General features: G+C 42.8%; 1 protein-coding gene across 5 annotated transcripts in view; it reads left to right on the plus strand.

Moving 5' to 3' along the window:
• The first annotated feature begins 2,637 nt into the window (after positions 1–2,637).
• SORCS1 (sortilin related VPS10 domain containing receptor 1) overlaps positions 2,638–25,508 on the plus strand; it is an 834,705-nt gene continuing 811,834 nt past the window's right edge. For 4 of the 5 annotated variants that reach the window (XM_040361653.1, XM_040361650.1, XM_040361655.1 and 1 more), the window contains exon 1: positions 2,638–3,825. In XM_040361653.1, the coding sequence (XP_040217587.1) occupies positions 2,818–3,825 (1,008 nt within the window). In that variant the 5' untranslated portion in view covers positions 2,638–2,817. The remainder of the gene's footprint in view (positions 3,826–25,508) is intronic. The other variant, XM_040361651.1, reaches the window with a different exon arrangement.

Below are 25,508 nucleotides of genomic sequence, written 5' to 3' on the forward strand. Positions count from 1 at the left end.
CGTATCTTAGCCAAATTTATGCGTAACTGATTCTAAGAATCAGCCGCATAGATACGACGGCTCTCATTCGGACTTACGACGGCTTACATGGCGCTACGCCATCGCAAGTCCTTTGAGAATCTGAGCCAAACACTCCAGCAATGTCGACACAACATTTCTCACCATGCCTGTGTATTGTGCGCAGGGCCCGCCATCAGGGGGGTACAGGCAGCACACCTGTAAGGGGCACGGAGGTCCCCAGGGGCCCGGATGGCAACCCCCTTTAAAAAAATTAAAAGAAATTAAAAAAATTTTTTTTTTTTTTTTTAGGGGTCCGGAGGTCCCCAGGGGCCCGGATGACAACCCCCCTTTTTTTTATCTAAAAAAAATCATTTTATTTTATTTATTAATTTTTTTATAAAAAAAAAGAAAAAAAAATTATAATTTTTTTTTTATAAAAAAAAATATATTTTTTTTATAATAAAAATATATTTTTTTAATATATTTTTATTTTATTTTTTATTAAAGGGCCGATTTTTTTTTTTTTTAGGGGTCCGGAGATTCCCAGGGCCCCGGATGATATCTAAAAAAAAAATCATTTTATTTTATTTATTTAATTTTTTATTTTTATATATATATATAAAAAATTATAATTATTATTGTTATTATCACTAAAGGGCCCAGAGGTGCCCCTTTTTTTATAAAAAAAATATATTTTTTTATATTATTTTTTATATATATATATATATATATATATATATATATATATATATATATATATATACATACATATAAATATATACATATAAATATATATATATATATATATTTTTTTTTATTAAAGGGCTCAGAGGTCCCGCTTCTCAATTTGCGGCAGAACCCCCCCCCCCCCCCTGGTTCTCTGCTCCAGGGGGGCCCATGCCTGAAGCTGTGTAAGGGGCCCCATAATTCCTGATGGCGGCCCTGATTGTGCATTGCAATGGGCACTCGTAGTTACCAAATTGGCATGCTTCTACAGGCTTCATTCTGATCAGTTTGAATTATTCCAGAGTCAATGACTCAAGAATCTGTAGAAGTCAGAGACAGCCAGGCCACTAGCAATTTGACAAGGAGCCTCTGTAATTCTCTCATTAGAGTCCCTCCTGTAAGCACTGACCAATCAGGGGCCCCCACTAGTATACATCAATGTCCGCTGTGATTTCTGAACATGTCCCGTCCATTGAAAAATTTTCCTTTTTGGGAACCTATTTTTCAAAATGCCATTCGTCTGGCTGACATGCTTATCCAATAACAGAGATACTTAGCAGAAACAAGCTGATTAGGGGCTTTGTCTTCATTCTGATTGGTGTGATTGAAATTTCAGGGTATATGACTCAGAAAATATAGATGCCACAGACAGCCAGGCCACTAGCATTTTCAGGAAGCCATAGACAAGCCAGGCTATTAACATTTTCAGATAGCTATAGACAGCCAGGCCACTAGCATTTTCAGGAAGCGATAGACTGCCAGGCTACTAGCATGTTTGGGAAGTCCTAGACTGCTAGGCCACTAGCATTTTCAGGAAGCCATAGATGGCCAGGCCACTAGCATTTTTAGGAAGCCAAAGACAAGCCAGGCCACTAGCATTTTTTGGAAGCCATAGATGGCCAGGTCACTAGTATCTTCAGGAGGCCAAAGACAAGCCAGGCCACTATCATTTTTTGGAAGTCGTAGACTGTCAGGCCACTAGCATCTTTAGGAAGCCAAAGACAAGCCAGGCCGCTAGCATGTTTAGAAAGCCATAGATGGCCAAGACACTCGTATTTTCAGGAAGCCATAGACTGCCAGGCCACTAGCATTTTCAGGAAGCCATAGATGGCCAGGACACTAACAATTTTTGGAAGTCATAGACAAGCCAGGCCACTAGCATTTTCAGGAAGCCATAGACAAGCCAGGCCACTAGCATTTTCAGGAATCCATGGACAAGCCAGGCCACTAGCATTTTCAGGAAGCCATGGACAAGCCAGGCCACTAGCATTTTCAGGAAGCCATGGACAAGCCAGGCCACTAGCATTTTCAGGAAGCCATAGACTGCCAGGCCACTAGCATTTTCAGGAGGCCATAGACTGCCAGTACACTAGCATTTTCAGGAAGCCATAGATGGCCAGGCCACTAGCATTTTCATTAAGCCATAGACTGCCAGGACACTAGCATTTTCAGGAAGCCATAGACAGCCAGGCCACTAGCATTTTTGTGAAGCCATAGACTGTCAGGCCACTCACATTTTCAGGAAGCCATAGACTGCCAGGCCACTAGCATTTTCCCATCCTGTAGGCACTATTAGTGATGAATGTTGCTTGTAATGAGAGTATTTGGGGTGCCCCCCCCCCTCATCTCTGGTCAGCAATGGCCAAGCACGGTTTAACCCTTCATCTCCTGGCTGGTGTGTTGCTGCCCCCCGGTGGGAGAGAAGGGGTTAATAGAGCGGTGATGATCTGGCTGCATCTCTGCTGCATGAAGCCGGACTGATGGGCTCTCTCTCTCTCTCTCTCTCTCTCGGCACTCTCGCTGCTCCTTCCCGTCTCGGGGAATCTGTGAAGTTTGTCTCGCTCTCTTCGCCTCGCCGTCTCATCCTCGCCTCTCTCTTCACCCAGCTCCTCCCCTGTCTGCTCCTCGCTCCTCTATCAAATTCCCGAGCGAGCGAAGGCATCAGCTCTGCAAGAAGGATCTGCTCCTTTTATTCCTCCCTCTCTCTCTCAGTCCCCCCCTCTCTTCTCTCTTCCACTGGCTGCTCAGCCCAGGCTCCGCACTCACAAACTTCTATGGAGTTGAAGTGAGAGCACCCAAGGAGCTGTTGGCATGGGGGCTCTCCCGGACTGGGGGCTCTTGCCGCTTTTTGCCATTGCCACCTTGATTTCGGACGGCCGAGGCGAGCTGACCTGCGCCTCCTGCCAACCTCACATCAGGCTGCAGGGACACATGGTGGTGAGGATGCAGGAAGAAGAAGCTTTTGGATATTGGGGGAACACTGGGCACCGGACAGGCGATGTCCAAATGGGAGATGCCAAGCGGCCAGGTGGTGACCAAGATCCCGGAGCCTGGAGCACACAACACATGGACGTAAAAGTGGAAACCGGGGATGAGAACGAAAGGGGTACCGGTGGTCCACTGAGAGATGCCAACCGGCAAAGTGGTGCTCAAGATCCCAGAGCACGGAGCACACAACGCATGGATGTAAGACTGGAAACTGCGGATGGGCAAGAAGGGGGCACCAGTGGTCAAATGGAATATGCCAACCAGCCAGGTGGTGATCACGATGCTGGAGTCTGGAGAAGGCAACACATGGACGTAAGACTGGGAACCAGGGATGGGTACAAGGGGGGAACCGGTGGTCAAATGGGAGATGCCAACCGGCCAGGCAGCAATCAAGAGCCCAAAGCTTGGGGCAAACCACACAAGGACACTTCTTCTAGCACAGACTGGGCTATGAGACTGGAAACCAGGGATGGGTATGAAAGGGGCACCAGGAGCAACTGGGACATGCGCAAGTATGGGACTCAGTTTGGAAGTGGCAACAGAAACAGGCACTGGGGCGTCAAGACCGGTCTGTTCAAGGGGGACAGTTTGAATGGGTTCGGGGTGCCCCCCTTGCTCTCTGCCCTGGACGTCCGGGCCGTGCCTGGCAGGGCAGAGAGACGGGCCAGAGAAGCCGAGGGCCACCGGGTGACCAGGGCGCAGTCCGGCGACTCGGACAGGGTGAGCCGCTTTCGCGTGGAAGAGTTAAAGTTGAGCAGCACCACCTTCGCCCTGACTGGAGATTCAGCTCACAATCAAGCCATGGTTCACTGGTCTGGGCACAACAGCAGCGTGAGTACCCACCACTGTCCCTTTATACTTGCTGTACCCTCTTTATTGGTAATATGGTGACTGGGCAACGCCATCTCACACAGGTCATGCCAGTAATCCTTAACGGAGTGGCAGCAGACGATGAGTATTACTGATATGCCAATTAGCTGGAGCTGTCATAGGACAGAGCTCAGCATCTCTCCATCTTCCTGGCTGCTGTGGCTGGGCGATGCCCATTCATGTGTCACAGAGTGCCAGTGTGTCCTGTGATGGGCAACGTTACTGAGTGCTACCCACTGTGTGTGTGTATTGTATGCTTGTACCTCGTACTGGCAGCAAGCAGCTGGAATCTATCTATCTATCTATCTATCTATCTATCTATCTATCTATCTATCTATCTATCTATCTATCTATCCCCCCGTCTCTCTTTCTATCTATCTATCTATCTATCTATCTATCTATCTATCTATCTATCTATCTATCTATCTATCTATCTATCTATCTATCTATCCCCCCGTCTCTCTATCTATCTATCTATCTATCTATCTATCTATCTATCTATCTATCTATCTATCTATCTATCTCTCTTGTTCAATGATTATCTAACTATCTATCCATGTCTACATCTATTCTTAATCTACCTGTGTATATTGTATGCTTTATAATTGTAACTTATATTGTGAAAAGTTTCTATCTATCTATCTATCTATCTATCTATCTATCTATCTATCTATCTATCTATCTCTTTCAATATCTGTCTATCTATCTATCTATCTATCTATCTATCTATCTATCTATCTATCTATCTATCTATCTATCTATCTATCTATCTCTTTCAATATCTGTCTGTCTATCTATCTATCTATCTATCTATCTATCTATCTATCTATATATCTATCTATTCCTCCTGTCTTTCAATATCTATCTATGTATCTATCTATGTATCTATCTATGTATCTATCTATCTATCTATCTATCTATCTATCTATCTATCTATCTATCTATATATCTATCTATTCCTCCTGTCTTTCAATATCTATCTATGTATCTATCTATCTATCTATCTATCTATCTATCTATCTATCTATCTATCTATCTATCTATCTATCTATCTATCCCTCCAATCTATCTGTCTGTATGTATCTGGCTGATATATAATAGTAATCATGTCATTGAGTGATACCTGCCGCCCCATGTAATGTCCTGGTTGCCTATGTATTATATGTATCGGTCATACATTACTCTCGGAGTGGATATATATATATATATATATACACATACATGCTCATTGCTGTCACTGAGACTTTAACTCCTTCCTATGTATACGAGATCCTAATACTCTATAGCTGTGTATGATTATTGCCTTCTATACACTGATATGAAGTATCTGAGAGGGGCACAGTGTTCTAGCCCTGTGTGTAGGTTATATGATAGGGCAGTCCTGTTCCTTCCTATGTACAGGGTAGCTGGGGATCATCTATCACATGTTGGGATGGTGCATTACTTCCACTAAAGAGTAGCGTGGCTGGCCGTTATCTTATATAGAGAGGCATTGAGTGTTATATAGAGCAGTATTTCTCATGAAGTAACAATTTTAAGGGTCTCATGCTAATAATATCTACAAGTCGTGGTATATCATCATCAGTACGTTTTAGATATAATAATAATAATAATAATAATAATAATAATAATAATGAAGGAATAAGGAACGTGGACACTGCTGGCAGATGTAAAGCACCATGCTGAGTGACATTCAGACCGGAACTGTTGGAGCGCCATCAGTAAGAGATCAATCCACCACTGATGACTTCTCAAGGAACCTCTGGAAGAACTCCAATGTTCCACGGAACCCTGGTTGAAATCGGTTGATATAGAGTGTTGGTGTTTCATTCAGTATATACCATCCATACAGTAGTAATGACCTGTATTGTGTTGTTTTTGCACACCAAACTCTGGCGGAACCCTAAGGTTCTACAGAACCCTGGTTGAAAAAGGTTGATATAGAACAGGCATTCTCTCAACCAGGGTTTCAACCTCTAGGGGAACCCCAATGTTCCACAGAACCCTGGTTGAAATCGGTTGATATAGAGTGTTGGTGTTTCATTCAGTATATACCATCCATACAGTAGTAATGACCTGTATTGTGTTGTTTTTGGACACCAAACTCTGGCGGAACCCTAGGGTTCTACAGAACCCCGGTTGAAAAAGGTTGATATAGAACAGGCATTCTCTCAACCAGGGTTTCAACCTCTAGGGGAACCCCAATGTTTCACAGAACCCTGGTTGAAAAAGGTTGATATAGAACAGGCATTCTCTCAACCAGGGTTCCAACCTCTAGGGGAACCCCCATGTTCCACAGAACCCTGGTTGAAAAAGGTTGATATAGAACAGGCATTCTCTCAACCAGGGTTTCAACCAATAGGGGAACCCCAATGTTCCACAGAACCCTGGATGAAAAAGGTTGATATAGGAGGGAAAATGGTTGGAGGAGATGCTACGCATCCCTGGAAACGACTTGACCGAGATATGGTTTAGGGAAAGTTGACAATTTATTTATGAATTTACCATATTCTTAGATTGAAAGATAGGACTTTTGGTATGATTCATAATATTAGTTAATGTAAACTTAAATATGAGTTAGAAGATGACTGGGGTTGGAAAAGTCAGAGTAATTACTCGATTTCAGTTGGGTTGGTTTACAGAAATTTGTGAATTTTTGTTGTATTCTTCATCTCAGACTACTGAATGATTCTTTGATTTGGACCACGGTATTATTTGACGGAATGTACTACTTGATGTATCATTGTGTAATGCGATATAATGACTTTTTGTTGTATTATATCAAATGTACCATCTATATTTTGAAAATAAACTTAAACTTGAATTATAAGAAAAAGAAAAAGGTTGAAATAGAACAGACATTCCTTTACCAGGGTTCCAACATCTAGGGGAACCTCAATGTTACAACAGAACCCAGGTTGAAAAAGGTTGATTATAGAGTGCCAGAGTTTTGTTCAGTATATACCCTTCTTACAGTAGTAACGACTGATATTGTTTTCTTTTTAGACACCAACCTCTGGAGGAACCCCAATGTTCCACAGAACTCTGGTTGAAATAGGTTGCTATAGAGTGCTGGTGTTTCATTAAGTATATACCATCTTTACAGAAGTAACGACTAATATTGTGTTATTTGTGGACACCAACCTCTGGTGGAACCCCAAGGTTCTACAGAGCCCTGGTTGAAAAAGGTTGATATAGAACAGGCATTCCAACCAGGGCTCCGTGGAATTCCAGGGTTCCTCCAGATGTTGCTCGGGGGTTCCTTGAGATGTGGCTTATTGACCTCCCATTTTATGGTGGCTGTATAGTTCTGAGACCTATCCCCACCTCGCAGAGCCAATGGCATGAACCCAATGATCTTTTTAGATGTCTTTAAGTGTGGCATTTATAACACCACTGTAAAGGGGCATACATCTCACTAACCCCAGGTAAATGAATTTTAGCAGGGGTTCCCTGAGATTTGAAAATTATGGTATTTAAAAGATTCCTCTTGGGTAAAAAGGTTAAGAAAGGCTGATATAGAGTTTCAGTGATCCATTTAGCATATACCATCCTAGTACTAGTATCCTTGTAGCGACCTGTATTGTGTTCTTTTTGATATTTCCAAATTAACGAATTTGTCGAAATTTGTTAAAGAACAAATTCGGAATAAAACAAATTGCACATGTCTACCCCTAATGTTCCACAGAACCCTGGTTGAAAAAGGTTGATATAGAACTCTAGGGTTCCTCCAGATGTTGCTTGGGGTTCCTTGAGCTGTGGCTTATTGATCTCTCATTTTATGGTGGCTGCATAGTTCTGGGACCCGTTACCACCTTGCAGAGCCAATGGCATGAACCCAATGATCTTTTTAGCTATATTTTAGGGTGGTATTCATTATAACACCACTGTAAAGGGGCATGCATCTCACTGAGCCCAGGTAAATGAATTTTAGCAGGGGTTCCCTGAGATCTGAAAATTATTTAAAGGATTCTCTTGGGTAAAAAGGTTGAGAAAGATTGATATAGAGTTTCAGTGTTTAATTTAACATATACCTTCCTGGCAGTAGTACTGTAGTAATGACCTGTATTGTGTTATTTTTGGATACCAACCTCTGGAGGAGCCCCAGTGTTCCACAGAACCCTAGTTATTTTTTTTTTAGATTGATTGAAGGGGTTTCATTCGGGATATTTCATCCTTACATTAGTAACAAGTAACAACTTATATTGTGGTCTTGTTGGATACCAACCTGTGGAGGAACCCCGATGTTCTGACCCTGGTTTAAATAGGTTGATATAGAGTGTTTGTGTTTCATTCAGTATATACTGTCCATACAGTAGTAACAACTCATATTATGTTCTTTTTGGATACCAACCTCTGGAGGAACCACGGTGTTCCACAGAACCCTGGTTGAAAAAGATTATAGAGTGCAGGAGATTTGTTCAGTATATACCGTCCTTACAGTAGTAACGACTAATACTGTGTTCTTTTTGGACACCAAAGTTTAAGAGAACCCCAATGTTCCACAGAACCCTGGTTGAAATAGGTTTGCTATAGAGTGTTGCTGTTTCATTTAGTATATACCATCCTTGCAGAAGTAACAACTAATATTGTGTTCTTTTTGGACACCAACCTCTGGACAAAAACCAAGGTTCTGCAGAACCCTGGTTGAAAAAGGTTGATCTAGAACAGTCATTCTCAACCAGGATAATGTGGAATTCTAGGGTTCCCCCAGATGTTGCTTGGGGTTCTTTGAGCTGTAGCTGATTGACCTCCCATTCTATGGTGGCTGCATACTTCTGGGACCCATCACCACCTTGCAGAACCAGTGGCATGAACCCAATGATCTTTTTAGTTGTCTTTAAGGGTGGCAATCCTAACACCTCTGTTAAGGGGCATACATCTCACTTATTCTCAAGGATTCGATTGGAGTAAAAAGGTTGATAAAGGTTTATATAGAGTGTCAGTGTTTGATTTAACATATACCATCCTTATAATAGTAATGTCCTGTATTGTGTTTTTTTGTTGGATACCAACCTCTGGAGGAGCACCAGTGTTCCACAGAACCCTAGTTGAAAAAGGTTGATATTGATTGCAGGAGTTTCATTCAGGATATCCTATCCTTACAGTAGTAACAACTCATATTGTGTTCTTTTTGAATACCAACCTCTGGAAGCTCAATATTCCACAAAATCCTTATTGACAGATATAGAGTATCAGTGTTTCATTCGGGATATCCCGTCCTTACAGTAGTAACGACTCATATTGTGTTCTATTTTGGATATCATTTTGAATATAGTAGGACTATTTACCTAGTCTACAGAAGAACCTCTATCACACCCTTTAGAATAAAATACATTTTTATGTTTGGATGTCAATAATTTCTTCATATTTTACAATAAAATATAAAATAAACAAATGTTCCAGTTTGTTTCATGTTGCTTTTTTTATTTTATTTTTGGGCTAAAGTGTGACATGTGATGGCGTATTTGTTATTACCATGTTGTCTATGGAGCATATTGTGAATTAAGATGTAAACTCTCTATACACCCAGTGAAGTGAACAGCCCCAGATGATACACAGAGATTACCCAAATCTCCCTACATAGGTTTTATATGTATATCTGCTGTCTTCACATTTATATACTGTTTAGAAAGTTCAGATTTTGTTAGGAGATTTTTTCTTCCTGGTTAACACAGAGTGTGATGTCTGTGCATACAGCCAAGATAGCTAACATTGCTGATTGGAGGAAAGACACACCCCCACATCTCCTCATAGGCAGAGACTCTCAGAGCTGTTTTGTAATAGGAGCTGCTCTCTGCTAATCTATTTAAGCAACCTCCTTTGATAAAAGTTTCAGGCTGCTTTTGTCAAAAAAGTAAAAAAATATGTCAGGAGTTCTCAGACTGATAACAGAGGAACCGTTCAGAAGAGAGCTATAAGGCCTCGTACAGACGACCGGATCTATCCGCTGGGATTGATCCGCGGATCAGTTCCAGCAGATAGATCCGGTCGTGTGCACGTCCAAGCGGACATTTCCCGGCGGCTAAAAATCCAGCCGACGGATTCCCAGCAGATAAAAATTTCTTAGCATGCTAAGAAATGTATCCGCTGGAATCCAGTCCAGCGGACTGATCCGGTCGTCTGTACAGACTCACCGGATCAGTCCGTCCGCTCCCCTCCCTCGCATGCGTCGTAATGATTCGACGCATGCGTGGAAGTATTTACCTTCCAGCGTCGTGCACGTCGCCGCGTCATCGTCATGTATTCCGCGCGGATTTCGATCTGATGGTGTGTACAGCCATCAGATCCAAATCCGCCAGAGGATTTATCCTCTCGTGTGTACGGGGCCTAAGACTTAGCTCATTAAAAAGAGATACAAAATACTGCAGATATACTGTATGTGCCCAGCTTAAATCTCATGAATCTGGTTTACATCCACTTTAGGTATAACCCTTTCCAAATGTGTAATTATGATTCACAACCTGTATTGAGAGCTGTATAAATATCTAGTATGCATTTTATATAGGATCTTTGGTTTCTGATAGCTGTGCATTGTGCATATTAATATTTTGTTCTACTTATAGATACAAATTAGACTTCATATATGCTATAGCTTTATCAAATAACTTATAACTACTCCCATCATTGTCCATAGATCTGCGGAGTATCTGTGGTTTTAGGAAATAGTCTTAGCCCTGGTTCACACTGGGTACGATTTGGAACGATTTGAGATGCAATTTGACATGTCAAATCGCATCTCAAATCGGCGGCAATTGTCGGCAATGGCACTGTCCTAATCAGTGCGACGCCGCATCTGCGATTTCAAAAAGTAGTTCCTGTACTACTTTTTGCGATTACATAATCGCGGCAAAATCGCAGCCACAAAATCGCGGTAAAATCGCGCATTTTACCGCGATTTTGAATTCGCAGCAGTGTGAACCTAGGCTTAAAGTGGATCTCAGCTGAAAGATTAGATTAGCTTTGAAGAACTAGGAAAGAATTAGAAAGAAAGGTTAGCAGTATAAGAATTAAGATTAACTATCTATAGTTATCTATTGCCCTACTTTAGTCCTGTGTCACTTGACCAGACACCATGGCAGATATGCACTATGGCACTGACACCAACAGAATCCTAACTCAAAATAAATAACGACTTCACTGGCAGCCGTACCACATTGCAGGTCACATGATCCAGTGGTGGGTTTATGCCAAGTGATCCAGAACTAATTCCCCCGGTAGACTGTCTTGTTTAAGGGCAAAATACTGGGAAAGTATAGTCTATGGGGCAGATCCACAAAGATCTGCACCGGCACAGCGTATCTAAGATACGCTAAGCCGCCGTAACTTACTTGGCTTTGGTTTGAATCCACAACAAATTTGCGCCGTAAGTTACGGCGGCGTAGTGTATCTCTCGCGGCGAAAGGGCGCGTAATTCAAATGCGGCGGGTAGGGGGCGTGTTTCATTTAAATGAAGCGCGTCCCTGCACCGAACGAACTGCGCATGCACCGTCCCTAAAATTTTCCGCCGTGCATTGCGCTAAATGACGTCGCAAGGACGTCATTGGTTTTGATGTGAACGTAAATGGCGTCCAGCCCCATTCACGGACGACTTACGCAAACGACGTAACATTTTCAAAATTAGACACGGGAACGACGGCCATACTTAACATTGAGTACGCCACCATATAGCAGCTTTAACTATACGCCGGAAAAAGCCAAACGGAAACGACGTAAATCTATATATATATATATATATAATATTTGAGGGTTCTAAGTGATTTTCTAGCAAAAGATACAGATTTTAAGTGAATGATTCCACTTCTCTTCTTAAGCCCAATTTCTATTTTCATGTACAATAACACAGACCATTAATACCTCCTGCACAAAAGACATATTTTCATCGATTGGCAGCTAGCTACATAAGTAAATTGGACAATAAAGGATGTTGCAAAAATATAAATCACATTGCTTTTTCCAACTTCTTTCTGTAATTGGAAAGAGAAGATAAATATTTAGCTGGTTGCAGCAACATTAAAGCCTCGTACACACGATCAGTCCATCCGATGAAAACGGTCTGAAGGACAGTTGTCTTAGGTTAACCGATGAAGCTGACTGATGGTCCGTCGCGCCTACACACCATCAGTTAAAAAACCGATCGTGTCAGAACGCGGTGATGTAAAACACAACGACGTGCTGAAAAAAACAAAGTTCAATGCTTCCAAGCATGTGTCAACTTGATTCTGAGCATGCGCAGGTTTTCAACCGATGATTTTGCATACTAACGATCGGTTTTGACCTATCGGTTAGCAATCCATCGGTTACATTTTAAAGCAAGTTTGCTTTTTTTTAACCAAAGGTTAAATAACCTATGGCGCCCACACACGATCGGTTTGGACCGCTGAAAACGGTCCATCAGACCGTTTTCATTGGTTTAACCTATCGTGTGTACGAGCCTTTACACTTTTCCTCTATATTAGCCCTGGTTCACATTGATATGATTTGGCGATTTGGCCAAATTGGAGGCTATTGCCTGCATGGACACCGTGTAATGCCCACTTTGCAGCGCCGCGCCATTTCCCAAAAGTAGTTTCTGTACTACTTTTGGTGATTTCCATAGACATCTATGCAGGAAACCGCACAGATGTCTCTAAAATCATTGGACTGACATGTAGGAATGAAATTGTGCAAGTTTATCCCCGCAGCAGTGTGAACCCAGGCTTAGTGGAGGAGAAACTCCAACTCTACCTTCAGACATGAGATGGTGGTGGGACATGCAGGCCCAATTTGACCTTAAAGATCTTTCCTACATAAATATTTCCATAAACATGATCCTTCAACTTCATGTTATTTCAGAAGCAGAAGAGGTCCACCTAGAGAATCCAAGCCAACAAATTGGTTCTTCCCTCGGGTAAGGGTAGACAAAGGATGTCCAGAGAGTTGGGCATCGAGTTCAAACATAATGGTTTAACAATCCAAAGATCGTCCAAAGATCATCCTACATCTGTAGGTACCTTTACATAATTCTAAAAACAGGGTGGATAATTAAAAGGTCTACATGATTATAGGTCCACACAGTCAAGGCTGCCAGGCAATGCTTAAGATATGCTTGAGGGCAGTATCCCCCTAGATTCCAACAGCCAGTTTTACATGGGCTTCAGTGGTAGTCTTTTGAAACATACAAAGGAAAATAATTTTGCACTGTTAAGGGCTCTCTTTATCTTGGAGGCCAGCTGGAAGGTCCTCTTTACATTAGTGGTCAGTGGTAAAGCCCTCTTATATTGATGTTCAGTGGCAAATCCATCTTACCTTAGTGGTCAACGACTAAGCCCTTTTACATTAGTGGCCCTCTTAAAATTGGTGGTACGTGCCAAAGGCATCTCTCTATTAGAGGTCATTGGAAAAGCCTCTTACATTGGTGGCCAGTGGCAAAGCCATCTTACATTAGTGGCCGATGGCAAAGCCCTCTTAAGCTTGGCAGTCAGTGCCAAAACCATTTCTCTATTGGTGGTCATTGGAAAAGCCTATTACATTGATGGTCAGTGCCAAAACAATGTCTCTTTCAGTGGTCATTGGAAAAGCCTCTTACATTAGTCATCAGTAGCAAAGCCATCTTGCATTTATGGTCAGTGGCAAAGCCATCTTGTATTAATGGTCAGCGGTAAAGCCATCTTTTCTTAGTGGTCTACAACTAAAGCCTCTTACATTAATGGCCAATGGCAAAGCTCTTTTAAGATTTGTGGTCAGTGCAAAAGCCATCTCTCTATTGGTGGTCATTTGAAAAGCCTCTCACATTAGTGGTCAGTGGAAAAGCCTTGTACATTGGTTGTCAGTTGCAAGCCATCTTATTTTGGTGGTAAGTGGCAAAGCCATCTTATATTATCGGTCAGTACAAAGACCTCTTATATTAGTGGTCAATGGAAAAGCCCTCTTACATTGGTGGTCAGTGCAAAGCCCTCTTACAGTGGTGTTCAGTGCAAAAGCCCTCTTACAGTGGTGGTCAGTGGCAAATCTATCTTAGCATTGCAGAATAGTGGCAATTCCCTTTTACATTGTTGGATAGTGGCAAAGCTCCTTTATGTTGGTGGCAAAGCCACCTCTACATTGATGGTCAACAGCTAAGAACCCTTTACATTCTTGGCCAGTGGAAAAGCCTTCTTCATAAAAAAAGTTACCATAGCAAGAGACTGATCAGGGACAGCAAGGCTTGGAGGAAAGTGCTAGATGATGCTGGATGTCCGCTAGCCAGGAAATGAGGTGTGCTCTTTCTGACTTCTGCATCTTCTAATGCATCTGATCAGAAACTCGGTAAGACTAGGGAAAGGTCCCCCCCCCCCCCACACCTCCTCCACCCTTCCCATCTATACACCCCTCCTCCACATCCTCTCTCGCTGTCCGTCGCAGGCAATTCTTACATCCTCTCCAAAGTTTAATGGAACAGAAGTTGGCGACATGGACTTCACAAATAATGAGATTTGCACAGTGGAAATGGGAAGAATTATTCATGGTTTATGGAGCATGTACACAAATGCGGAATAATACAGCGCTCATAAATATGAAATACATGTAAAACAGGAGGCACACAACAAAGCATTTTTATTACAAACATTTTTACATCTGTGCAATCATTTATTTATAACGGACGCTGACAAATTGATGGATTTTTGTGATCAGTACATTTTTTTTCTCTATTCTTTTAAAAATGTTGTTTCATTTTTTTAGTTTGAACACTTTCGTTTCCAGAGCCGTTTCTAGCTTTTTGCACACATGTATATAAGATAATTTTAGGCCTGAAGATTACATAAACCTCCAAAACCTTATATAGCACACACCATAGAAAACAAAATTGTGGTAGTTCTATTGTAAGATTTGTAAGCTCTTGGGTGTAGCTTTAATTTTTTTAACTTTTTTTTTTATCATTTTAGGGGACAAAAAGTTCCCTATGTGATCCATTTTTGGTGACAGGTTCTCTTATCAGGGGTCTTAAAAAAACCTGATGTCTCACCTGTCCTCCATTGATTCTAATGCAGTGCAGATCGCACTATATTAGATTCTTCTCAACTATACGGACTGGGGAAAGTGACATAGGAACCTGAAAATTATGTTTTACACATGGGGCCAAATTCTCAAAAAACCTGCCTAACTTAACTTTCAGCAGTTAAGTTACACAGGCGTTAAATTTCTACCCAAGTGCCCGATCCACAAAGCACTTACCTAGAAATTACACGCCGTGTAACCTAAGTGCCTCCGTCGCAAGGTGGTCGTCTGCTCGAGGGGGCGATTCCTATTCAAATGAGGCGCGCTCCCGCGCCGGACGTTCGGCACATGCGTGTGACGTCATTTTTCCAGACGTGCATCGCGCGAACGTACTTTACGCCGGGCTTTGTGGATCGCGACGGGACAATAAAGTTGCGTCGGGTAAAAAAAAAAATACGCGCCGGGAAAAAAAATTCGAAATTTAAAAAAAAACGCGGCGATCGAAAAAAAGGTTTGTTTTTACAAGGTCTAAACAGTTTAGGCCTTGTAAAAGCATCCCTAATTTTACGTATGCAAAACGTAACTTACGCAGAAAACACAAAGCTAAAAAGCTGTGTGGATCTGCCTAAGTCCTCATTTGCATACGCAAAGCGGCATTTCGACTCGAAATGCCCCCAGCGGCGGATGCGGTACTGCATTCTAAGATCCGACAGTGTAAGTGTCTTACAGATGTCGGATCTTCTGACTATCTTTGGAAAAATCCTTGTGAGGGGAAGTTGCCTTGGGTGCAAAACTCTTTGGGGGCACAAAATTCGTAAGGATTCAGGGTGAGAATAGGCAAGAGGTCCATTCTGGAAATAAGTTCTCCCATTCTGGTCCTATGGGCTGTTCTAGGTCAGAATGTGCATAGCAAAGGGAGCAGCAACTCTGCTTAGTGTGTGGCAATGTGCTGCTTAGTGCAGTTGAAGATGGATCAGATTAGATCCTCCTCTCCTTCCTCTCCTACCTCCTCCTCAGGACCACTGCATGCCTTGCACGGCATCTCCTCCAATTACCAGTGAGCCTGGGGAAGAAGGGGGGTTATATGGAGTTGGGTTGCACAATTAGGTAGTAGAGGGACTGAGTGTGCTCACTAGGGTGGTGTATGAAGTTGGAGGGGCAGAATGAGGGGGGGTGAAGAAAGTGGGGGTGCCTAATGAGGCGGGTGGGGGTGCTCACTTAAGAGGGTGCATAGAGTGGATGAGGAAGGGAACCCAAGTGGAAGGAAGTTAGGAAATGCTAATGAATCACGAGCCAGGGGGCACAATACTTGCCTTGCCTCGAGTGCTGGCAACCAATGCTTCATCACTGCTCTGTATTCACTGCCCTCAGTTCAACAGCCCAGAAATTCTACAAAGACCTTCCATCCCTTCCTCTGTTTGCTTAGTCATAGTCTTGAGAGACTTTTTCAAATATGTCAAGCCAAAGTCCCCCCACCTCTAAATCCTCCCCCACATTTTTTTGGATGACTTTGGACCGGTCACATATCAAACAGGGTCCTTTTTGCCTCTTCTTCAAGAATGGGTGAGCCTCGGAGATCCAAAGAACATTGATGCCTGATGACATCAGCACATCTCTCTGCATCATTTTACTGTGAGTACAGGGGCCAATGGTGATTGCCACCCAAGTAAACAAGTCCATGACACCGTACACTCCCAGGAAATAGGTTGGACAAAGCTAAGTGTCATTCAACCCAGGAGAATGGTCAGTCTGTGGAGATAGCAATGGAGACCAGGTGAGTAATTCAGCCAGAGTTGATTTTTTAGGGTAAGTAAAACACAAATCTGGTGTTGGGTGTAATTTTTGGACAGAGCCAGATATGGTTAGAACCTCATTCAGGTTCTATTTGACATCTACATCCCAACAGGAATGTGTTCTCTCTTGTTTAAGTGGCACCTTGTATATAAATATCTAAAAGGGTATCAAAGGACATTAGGGGAAATCTCCACAACGGGCCCATGGGTGTAAAAACCTGGCAGAGATTCTCACACTCCCAGCAGTGACTTTGAAGCCTTCCAGTCTTCTAATCTTTAATATAAAAACATAGAGCAGGTGCACGGGAAGAGAGCTGACACTCGACTTGGACAACTTTACTTCCTGTATTGTAAATGTTATAATGAATTGTTCTACAGTGCCTGTAGCTACAGAGTTCATTGATGGCTTCTTTTGGCCCCTTGCTACGTCAGACATAAAACTTACATCCGCAGCAGTAGGGGGTTTTATACACATAATGTTTGTAAGTTTAATGAGCTGACTGTCAGCTTTTGGATGAAAATGATCAGGCACCGCTAGATTACTTCAATAGACCTCTCGAAAAAGCACCCCCCAGGTAGGACAGCGAAGATTCCCCCAAGCTCCATTGTCCCACCTGCGACCCAGATGTGACCAGGCAAAGAGTAAAGGAGACCAGTAATTGTCCAGTTAATGACCTCCCCTAACTATTAAGAATCCAAGAGGCAGCTAAAGGGTTAAGCACAATGCTTATTAAGAACATGAATAGAACATAAGCCTGACCATAGGTTCACTTTATGTTTAAATTTGACCTTGGGTTTGGTGTTTGGCGTTTTGCTTTTTTACCTGTTTAAGGTTAATGATAAAACCGTAACACAAGCCACATTTCTTAATTCAGCAGGAGTTCAGCGGGAACCTTTCGGAAGAATCGTATTTGCAGCTAAATAGCTTGTTAACGAGAGCCAATTTGATCTGTGACATACTTTGCCTTGAATAATGTATATTGGTGAAATAAGGACATGCCCAATTTGCATGGTATCAAACATCTGTTTTGTGTTTTGCCAAATGTGTTCGTTCCTAAATTAGTTTTCACTCTCATGTTGCTTATTTACAAAAAGCGGCACAGAGGGTGAACAAAGTGCTATGGCCTACGGCAGACATTTAGTGCTCAAATTAAATCCAGCAACAGTAAAATAAGAAGCTTGCGAATCAACGGGAAATGATACAAGTTATGTTTTGAGAAGCTCCTTGCGTGTTCCAGGAGATAGCGCCCATGTCCTTCTTCTTTCTCCATATCTCCATATCTCTTTTTTATTTTCTTTCTTTCTCCTCTTCTTTTCTTTTTAGAACTTCCCCTTCTATTACCCAGTACAGGCAGCCCCCGATGTACGAACACCTGAGTTACGAAAGACTCCTACTTCCGAAAGGCCTCAAATGCCAAAGGTATCCAGGATTACCGTGCTCTTCGGTGGTCCTTGATACCTCCAAGCACCTCCAGACACATCCCACACTGCAGTACTACATCTACTGCATGGCCAGAAGAGCCCCAGAAAAACTTAGCAAGCGCCTGGAACATCCCACATCCATGCACAGGCGGAAGTTACGCTTAAAAAATGCAGTGTTCCGACATACGAACAAATTCCACTTACGAACAAACCTACAGTCCTTATTGTGTTCGTAACTCGGGGACTGCCTGTATCTGGAGTATTGCTTGCCTTCTAGTAGGTCTATCAGCCTGCTGCTTGGCCTGTAGTGCTAGACTAGCTTCCAGTAGCAGAAATCTAAAAATTGCTCTATTATGGTGCAATTAGCAGAGCTAAACCGGGTAATAATCAGGGCTCAAAGTGGTAGAAAAACATAGACAGTATTGCCATATGACTGGTGATTATGTCTCACTGACACGTTGAATTGACACACTTGAACAGATCTGAAATGTCAAACGACAGCCGTTTCCCCTACAGATATTGTGGTGGTACAAAGACCTGAACGACACTTGGTAACATTGACCTGGGGAAAAGGTATAACCGACATGTCATTGCCAATAGCAGATGAGGAGGATGGTTTAGTAATGTGCCAGAAAATATCTACAGAGATTTTTGTGATGTGATAATTGGAAACTTTCCAAATTTCCTGAACTTTATAACCTATCTGTACTAGGGAAAAAAGAAAAACAGAATTTGGTTATAACACCCAATGACGTCATCTAATAGAGATTAAGGTTGTGCATTACAGTAAAACCTTGGTTTGAGAGTAACTTGGTTTGGGAGCATTTTGCAAGACAAGCTAAATTTTTTTATACATTTTGACTTGATATACAAGCAATGTCTTGATATGAGTAGAATCATGTCACAAATGAGTATAAAAGAGAAGAGAGGCGCCTCTAAGTGTAGAAATATGGTTACATTTAATGAAGGTATAACATTTAGCAACATATTGCTACACTTATGCCCCGTACACACGATTGGAATTTCCAATGGAAAAAGTCAGACAGACTTTTTTCATCGGAAATTTCCGACCCTGTGTTTGAGCCCCTACGGATTATTTCCATTGGAAATTTCAAAGGAATTCCGTCGGAGTTTAGATAGGGAACATGTTCTCTTTTACTCCGATGGAATTCCTTCGGAATTTTTTATGGGAAAATTTGCTTTGATATACAAGTGTTTTGGATTATAAGCATGTTTCTGGAACGAATTATGCTCACAATCCAAGGTTTTACTGTATTCCTCTTCATTTGCCAAACGCGGTGAAGACTGTCTTTAGTCGAACGCGGAGCCTCATGAATTATTGAGTGGGGTGCATTATCTTGCATCATAGAGAAGAGTGTTTGATTTTCCACCATACGTGTGCTCAGATTTTGTGATGTAAAGTCTCACAGAGAAACAGATGCAGACTGACACACTGATTTAATGTGGACAGTAGGATTTAGCTCACTGTTCAGGGATGTGTGCCGTCAGGATCGGCCGCGTGTGGCAGGCCGTTTTTTTCCCCAGGTGAGGTAGCTGTCATCGTAATTGACAATGGATTTTCAAGGTACTTTTTTGAATGTCTTTATTTCCATATTAGAACTTTGTGTGAATGAGTAGGGGTGCTATATACCGTTTTTCATTCACATAGGGGGGTGATATATTTTGACCCCCTTATTATTAAAGGGGGCTTTTAAATTACAATAGACCCTAAAACCCCCACAACTACCGGCCAAGGTTGTGGGAAAGAGGCCCTTGTCCTTGTGGGGACAAAGTGCAAGGCACCCCCCCTCACATAAAGGGCATGGTTCAGGAGGGGTACTATATACCCAATTGCACGGGGCAGGAAGTGTCTTTGGACCTCCTTAGTATTTAATGGGGCTGTCAGATTCCAGCAAGCCCCTTGCCCTAAGAATCCCACAACCACTGGCCGGGATTGTGGGAAAAAGGCCCTTGGGGACAAAGTACAAGGCACCTTACCTTGTGTTAAGGATATGGTTCAGGAGGGAACAAGTAGGGGTAATATGTACCGTATACTCAGTCACATGGGGCAGGAAGTATTTTTGGACCTCATTATTTAAGGGGGCTTTCAGATTCCAACAAGCCCCATGCCCTAAGAACCCCACAACCATCGGCCAAGGTTGTGGGAAAAAGGTCCCTGTTTTTATGGGAACAAAGTGCAATGTATCCCCTCTCACGTAAAGGGTATGGTTCAGGAGGGAATGAGTAGGGGTACTATGTACCGTATACTCATTCACATGGGGCAGGCAGTATCTTTGGACCTCCTTATTCTTTAAAGGGGCTTTCAGATTTCAACAAGCCCCTTGCCCTGAGACCCCCACAACCACTGGCCAGGGTTGTGGGGAGGAGGCCCTTGTCCTCATGGGGACAAAGTGCAAGCACCCCCTTCACATTGAGGGTATGGTTCAGAATGGGGACATCTTCTGGCCAGCCAGGCTGCATGCTTGGATTAAGGGTCTGGTATGGATTTTTTAGGGGGATCTCAAGCATTTTTTTTTGTTTGGGGCCCCCTTAAAATCCATACCTATTCCTTCTTGCTGTAGCATGTGCTACCACAAAAATGGCATTTATAAAGAAAAAAATTTAAACCTTTTAAAGTTAATGGCAAAAAAAATAAAATAAATAAAACAGCACACAAAACCCTCCAAAGGTCCCTTAAAGCAGTGTTCAAGCCACAATAATTTTTTTTTTTAAAGTCAGCAGCTACAAACACTGTAGCTACTGACTTTTAATAAGGACACTTACCTGTCCAGGGAGCTTGCATTTTCGGCCCCCCAAGGCCGATCCGTCCATTGGATCGGGTGCAGGCGCCACCATTCCAACTAAGGGAAACTGGCAGTGGAGCCTTTCGGCTTCACTGCCAGTTTCCTACTGCACATGTGCGTGAGTCGCGCAGCCCTTTGTGAATGGCCAGCTTGTCTTCTGGGACACACACAGGTCCTTTAAAATACAGAACAGATCTTGTGGGTGGGAGGGGTCTTTTTAAACAAAAAAGCCGGCAACGCCAGTTGGAGAAAAGGAGGGAGAGATAGATGGTCTGTGGTGAAACAGACACTAAAAGAGGTCACTTGCAGCAACAAAAATATGATCAAAATTGAAATACTTGAAATTTCATCATATTTATTTCGATATCAAAAATTTAAATATACATTAAATTTAGAAAAGTGCAATTTTCTGAGCCAGTAAAAATAAAAAAGGAAATCATATAGATGATAACCATGAACACATATGACAGACAGGACTCACACTAACAAACAAATAACACAACACTGGTCCGGACGCTGAGGTTCAGCCCAAGGTATTGCACATCCCGTTCCTGGATTGGAAATAAATGTATTTCCCTCTAGAGGGAAAAACTATAAATTTACTTGGTGAATAAGTGTATTAAGAAAATACAAAGGTTTAGCAGACTTAACATGTTAATTAAACATTAATGCCCTGTACACACGATCGGTTCGTCTGATGAAAACGGTCCAATGGACCGATTTCATCGGACGAACCGATCGTGTGTGGGCCCCATCGTTTTTTTTACCATTGGTGAAAAAAAATAGAACCTGTTTTAAAATTTTCTGATGGTTAAAAAACCGATAGAAAAAACGATCGTCTGTGGGGAAATCCATCGGTCAAAAATCCACGCATGCTCAGAATCAAGTCGACGCATGCTCGGAAGCATTGAACTTAATTTTTCTCTGCACGTCGTTGTGTTTTACGTCACCGCGTTGGACACGATCTGATTTTTAACTGATGGTGTGTAGGCAAGACTGATGAAAGTCAGCTTCATCGGATATCTGATGAAAAAATCCATCGGTCCGTTTTCATCAGATGAACCGATCATGTGTACAGGGCTTAACTAATATGTCAATAACTGTCTGTCTATCTATCTATCTATCTATCTATCTATCTATCTATCTATCTATCTATCTATCTATCTATCTATCTATCTATCTATCTATCTATCTATCTATCTTATCTATCTATGTATCTATCTTATCTATTGTGGTTCTGATCACCACATTTATTTATAATATGAAAATTCTGTAATTAACAGACTTAATATGTTAATTAACCACTTCCATACAGGGCACGTATACACCTTCCCGCCCAAGCCAATTTTCAGCTTTCAGCACTGTCGCAATTTGAATGGCAATTGCGCGGTCATGCTACACTGTACCCAAACAAAATTGGCGTCCTTTTTTACCCACAAATAGAGCTTTCTTTTGGTGGTATTTGATCACCTCTGCGATTTTTTTTTTTTGCGCAACAACTAAAAAAAGACCGAAAATTTTGAAAAAGATTACGTTTTTATTTTTTTCTGTAATTTTATTTGTAAATAAGTAAGTTTTCTCTTTCAATTACGGGCACTGATATGGCGGCGCTGGTATGCGGCACTGATGGGCACACATAGGCGGCACTCATGGGCACACATAGGCGGCACTGATGGGCACTCATGGGCGGCACTGATGGGCACTCATGGGCGGCACTGATGGGCACTCATGGGCAGCACTGGGCACTCATAGGCGGCACAGATGGGCACTGTGGGGTGGCACTGATGGACACTGTGGGGTAGCACTGATGGACACTGTGGGGCGTCACTGATGGACACTGTGGGGCGGCACTGATTTACTTGTTGCCAGTCAGTGACCATTTGTGGGCACTGATTGGCATCTTTTTTTTTTTTGCATCTTTTTTTTTCCCATTTTTTTTTTTTTTTTCAGACTTTTATTTTTTATTTTTTGGACTTTTTTTTTTCCATTTTTTTTTGTTTTGCCCTTACCTGGTGGGCATCCCTGGTGGTCCGTGTGGCGATCCGAGGGGGGGCTGCGCTGATAAACAATCAGCGCGAACCCCCCCTGTCAGGAGAGCCGCCGATCGGCTCTCCTCTACTCGCGTCTGTCAGACGTGAGTGAGGAAGAGCCATCAACGGCTCTTCCTGTTTACATCGTGATCAGCCGTGGTTGGACACGGCTGATCACGTGGTAAAGAGTCTCCGTGAGAGACTCTTTACCGAGATCGGTGTTTGCGGGGTGTCAGACTGACACCCCGCAACAACGATCGCCGCGATGCGCGCCCCCGGGGGCGCGCAGCGGCTCAGAATCCTGAGGACGTCATATGACGTCCGGTCAGGATTCTACAACCACTTTGCCGCCGTCAATCTGTCATTGCCGGGCGGCAAGTGGTTAAACATTAACTAATACACTATCTATCTATCTATCTATCTATCTATCTATCTATCTATCTATCTATCTATCTATCTATCTATCTATCTATCTATCCAGTAGTAATAATCGGGGAAATCCTGGGCTGCCATAAACAGTTCATCTATTAATTAGTAGTGTATTAATTGACACATAAAATCTGGTCCCCGAGGAGTACAGGTGTGGAATCTGGCCTTTCATTTCCCTTTACTGCTTTTCCGATCCGGCCAATAGAAGCCTCCGGCCATCTTGGCACGACGCTCTCCCAGCGAGCTGTTCCCGACCAGCTCATCTTTAAATAATGAAGACTATTATTTTCCAGGGCGTTTAATAACTTTGCCGCGGATCCGTCCAGTCAATTATGCAGGAGTTCACAGGACGCGGTGTGTGCAATGACTTCTATCAGCATGCGTCTCACATAGCACTCCCGGCCATCTCGCTTAGAACGTTACGAGAAATCCTAAATTAGCGCAGGTTCCACGCCTGCACTGAGAGCGTTTATTATCCGCCATTGATATTCCTCACCCGTCTGGATTTATCTTCCTCGCTGCTCATCCTGCTATTGTGCGTTTTCTTTATTTTGGGGAAATCGATACAAGGCGAACCAAGGACTTCTTCTCAGGGAATGTTGAAGATACATGTTTATTTACAGCGTTGGGGGGGCGAAAAAAAAAAAACGATTTTAAATAGTGTGATGTGGTGCAGATGGTTAAAGCTGAACTTTGGGATTAGCAAATATTATTTAATTCCATTCATCATGTGTATTCTTCTTGAATGTCTGTGTGCTTTGTGTATTTCTTCCAGATCTGCGCAGTAATCCAGTGTGAGACTTTTCTTGTAATAAAGACCGGTCACTGCTGCTCTCGCTCCTTGGGCAGGGTGACTGGTCTTGTCTCCGCCCCCTCCTGTAGTTTTCTGTAGTAGGTGGAGCTTGCTAAGCCCCTCCCACAGTTCTGCTGTCTGCACAGGCTATGTAGATCACAGAGTTCTGCCCTGGTTTCATATATTTTATTGAACTGCATACTGTTATCTTTTTCTGTAGTATGTCAGCATCTAGTGGAGGTCATCTAGTGGGCCATTCAAGTTGTTTTGGTTTCTTCCTCTGTCCTCCCCTCCCCTCCCCTCCTATTTAGTACTAGTTGGTTTAGTGCTAGCTGGACCCTACCCAGGTCTTCCATGCTCCAGTAGTTCGTTATTCACTTGAAGATCAAGCCTTTTCTGTCACTTTTTGCTTACAAGTTTACTAGAAAACTACTTATAACCCCCAAAAATGATATATATATATATATATTTTTTAATCACAGGCACTAGGGAATAAAATGGCGATCATTGGAACGTCACACAGTATTTGTATAGATAGATACCTAACATGTTACACTTTAAAATTGCGCACACTCGTGGAATGGCGACAAACTACGGTACTTCAAAATCTTCATAGGCGACGTTTTAAAAGGCTTTACAGGTTACCTGTTTAGAGTTACAGAGGAGGTCTAGTGCTAGAATTATTGCTCTTGCTCTAATGTTCCCGGCGCTATCCCACATGTATGTTGAGCGAATGAGCACGGAGAGATGGGACACACAGGGGGGCCTGCACAGCACATGGAACCGGTGCGTGTGCTAAGACCAATCCCCTTGCAGTGCAGCTGGAGGGAGTAAGAGGAGGAGAAGCTCACAGCACCGCAGTGGGGGACAGAAGAGGATTTGTGTCTGCAATAAGACAGTACAGCCGGCCCTCCTGTTTAGCAGGTGCCTGGGCCCCCCTTTTGAACTGATGGGGCCCAGGCCCAGTACAGGAGGGCTGGCTGTACTGTCTTATCAGCAGCCCTGCACACAGCACTTGTATACACACCACAGAGCACACACAGCACTTGTATACACAGCATAGAGCACACACAGCACATGTATACACAGCACAGAGCACACACAGCACATGTATATACAGCACAGAGCACACACAGCACATGTATATACAGCACAGAGAACACACAGCACAGAGAACACACAGCACATGCATACACAGCACAAAGCACACAAGACACATGTATACACAGCACAGAGCACACACAACACATGTATATACACAGCACAGAGTATACACAGCACAGAGCACACACAGAACATGTATACACAGCACAGAACACACACAGCACAGAGCACACACAGCACATGTATACACAGCACAGAGCACACACAGCACATGTATACACAGCATAGGACACACAGTATTCAGCACAGCACT

Source organism: Rana temporaria, chromosome 8, assembly GCF_905171775.1.
Source record: "Rana temporaria chromosome 8, aRanTem1.1, whole genome shotgun sequence".
In the NCBI taxonomy this organism is placed as follows: Eukaryota; Metazoa; Chordata; class Amphibia; order Anura; family Ranidae; genus Rana; species Rana temporaria.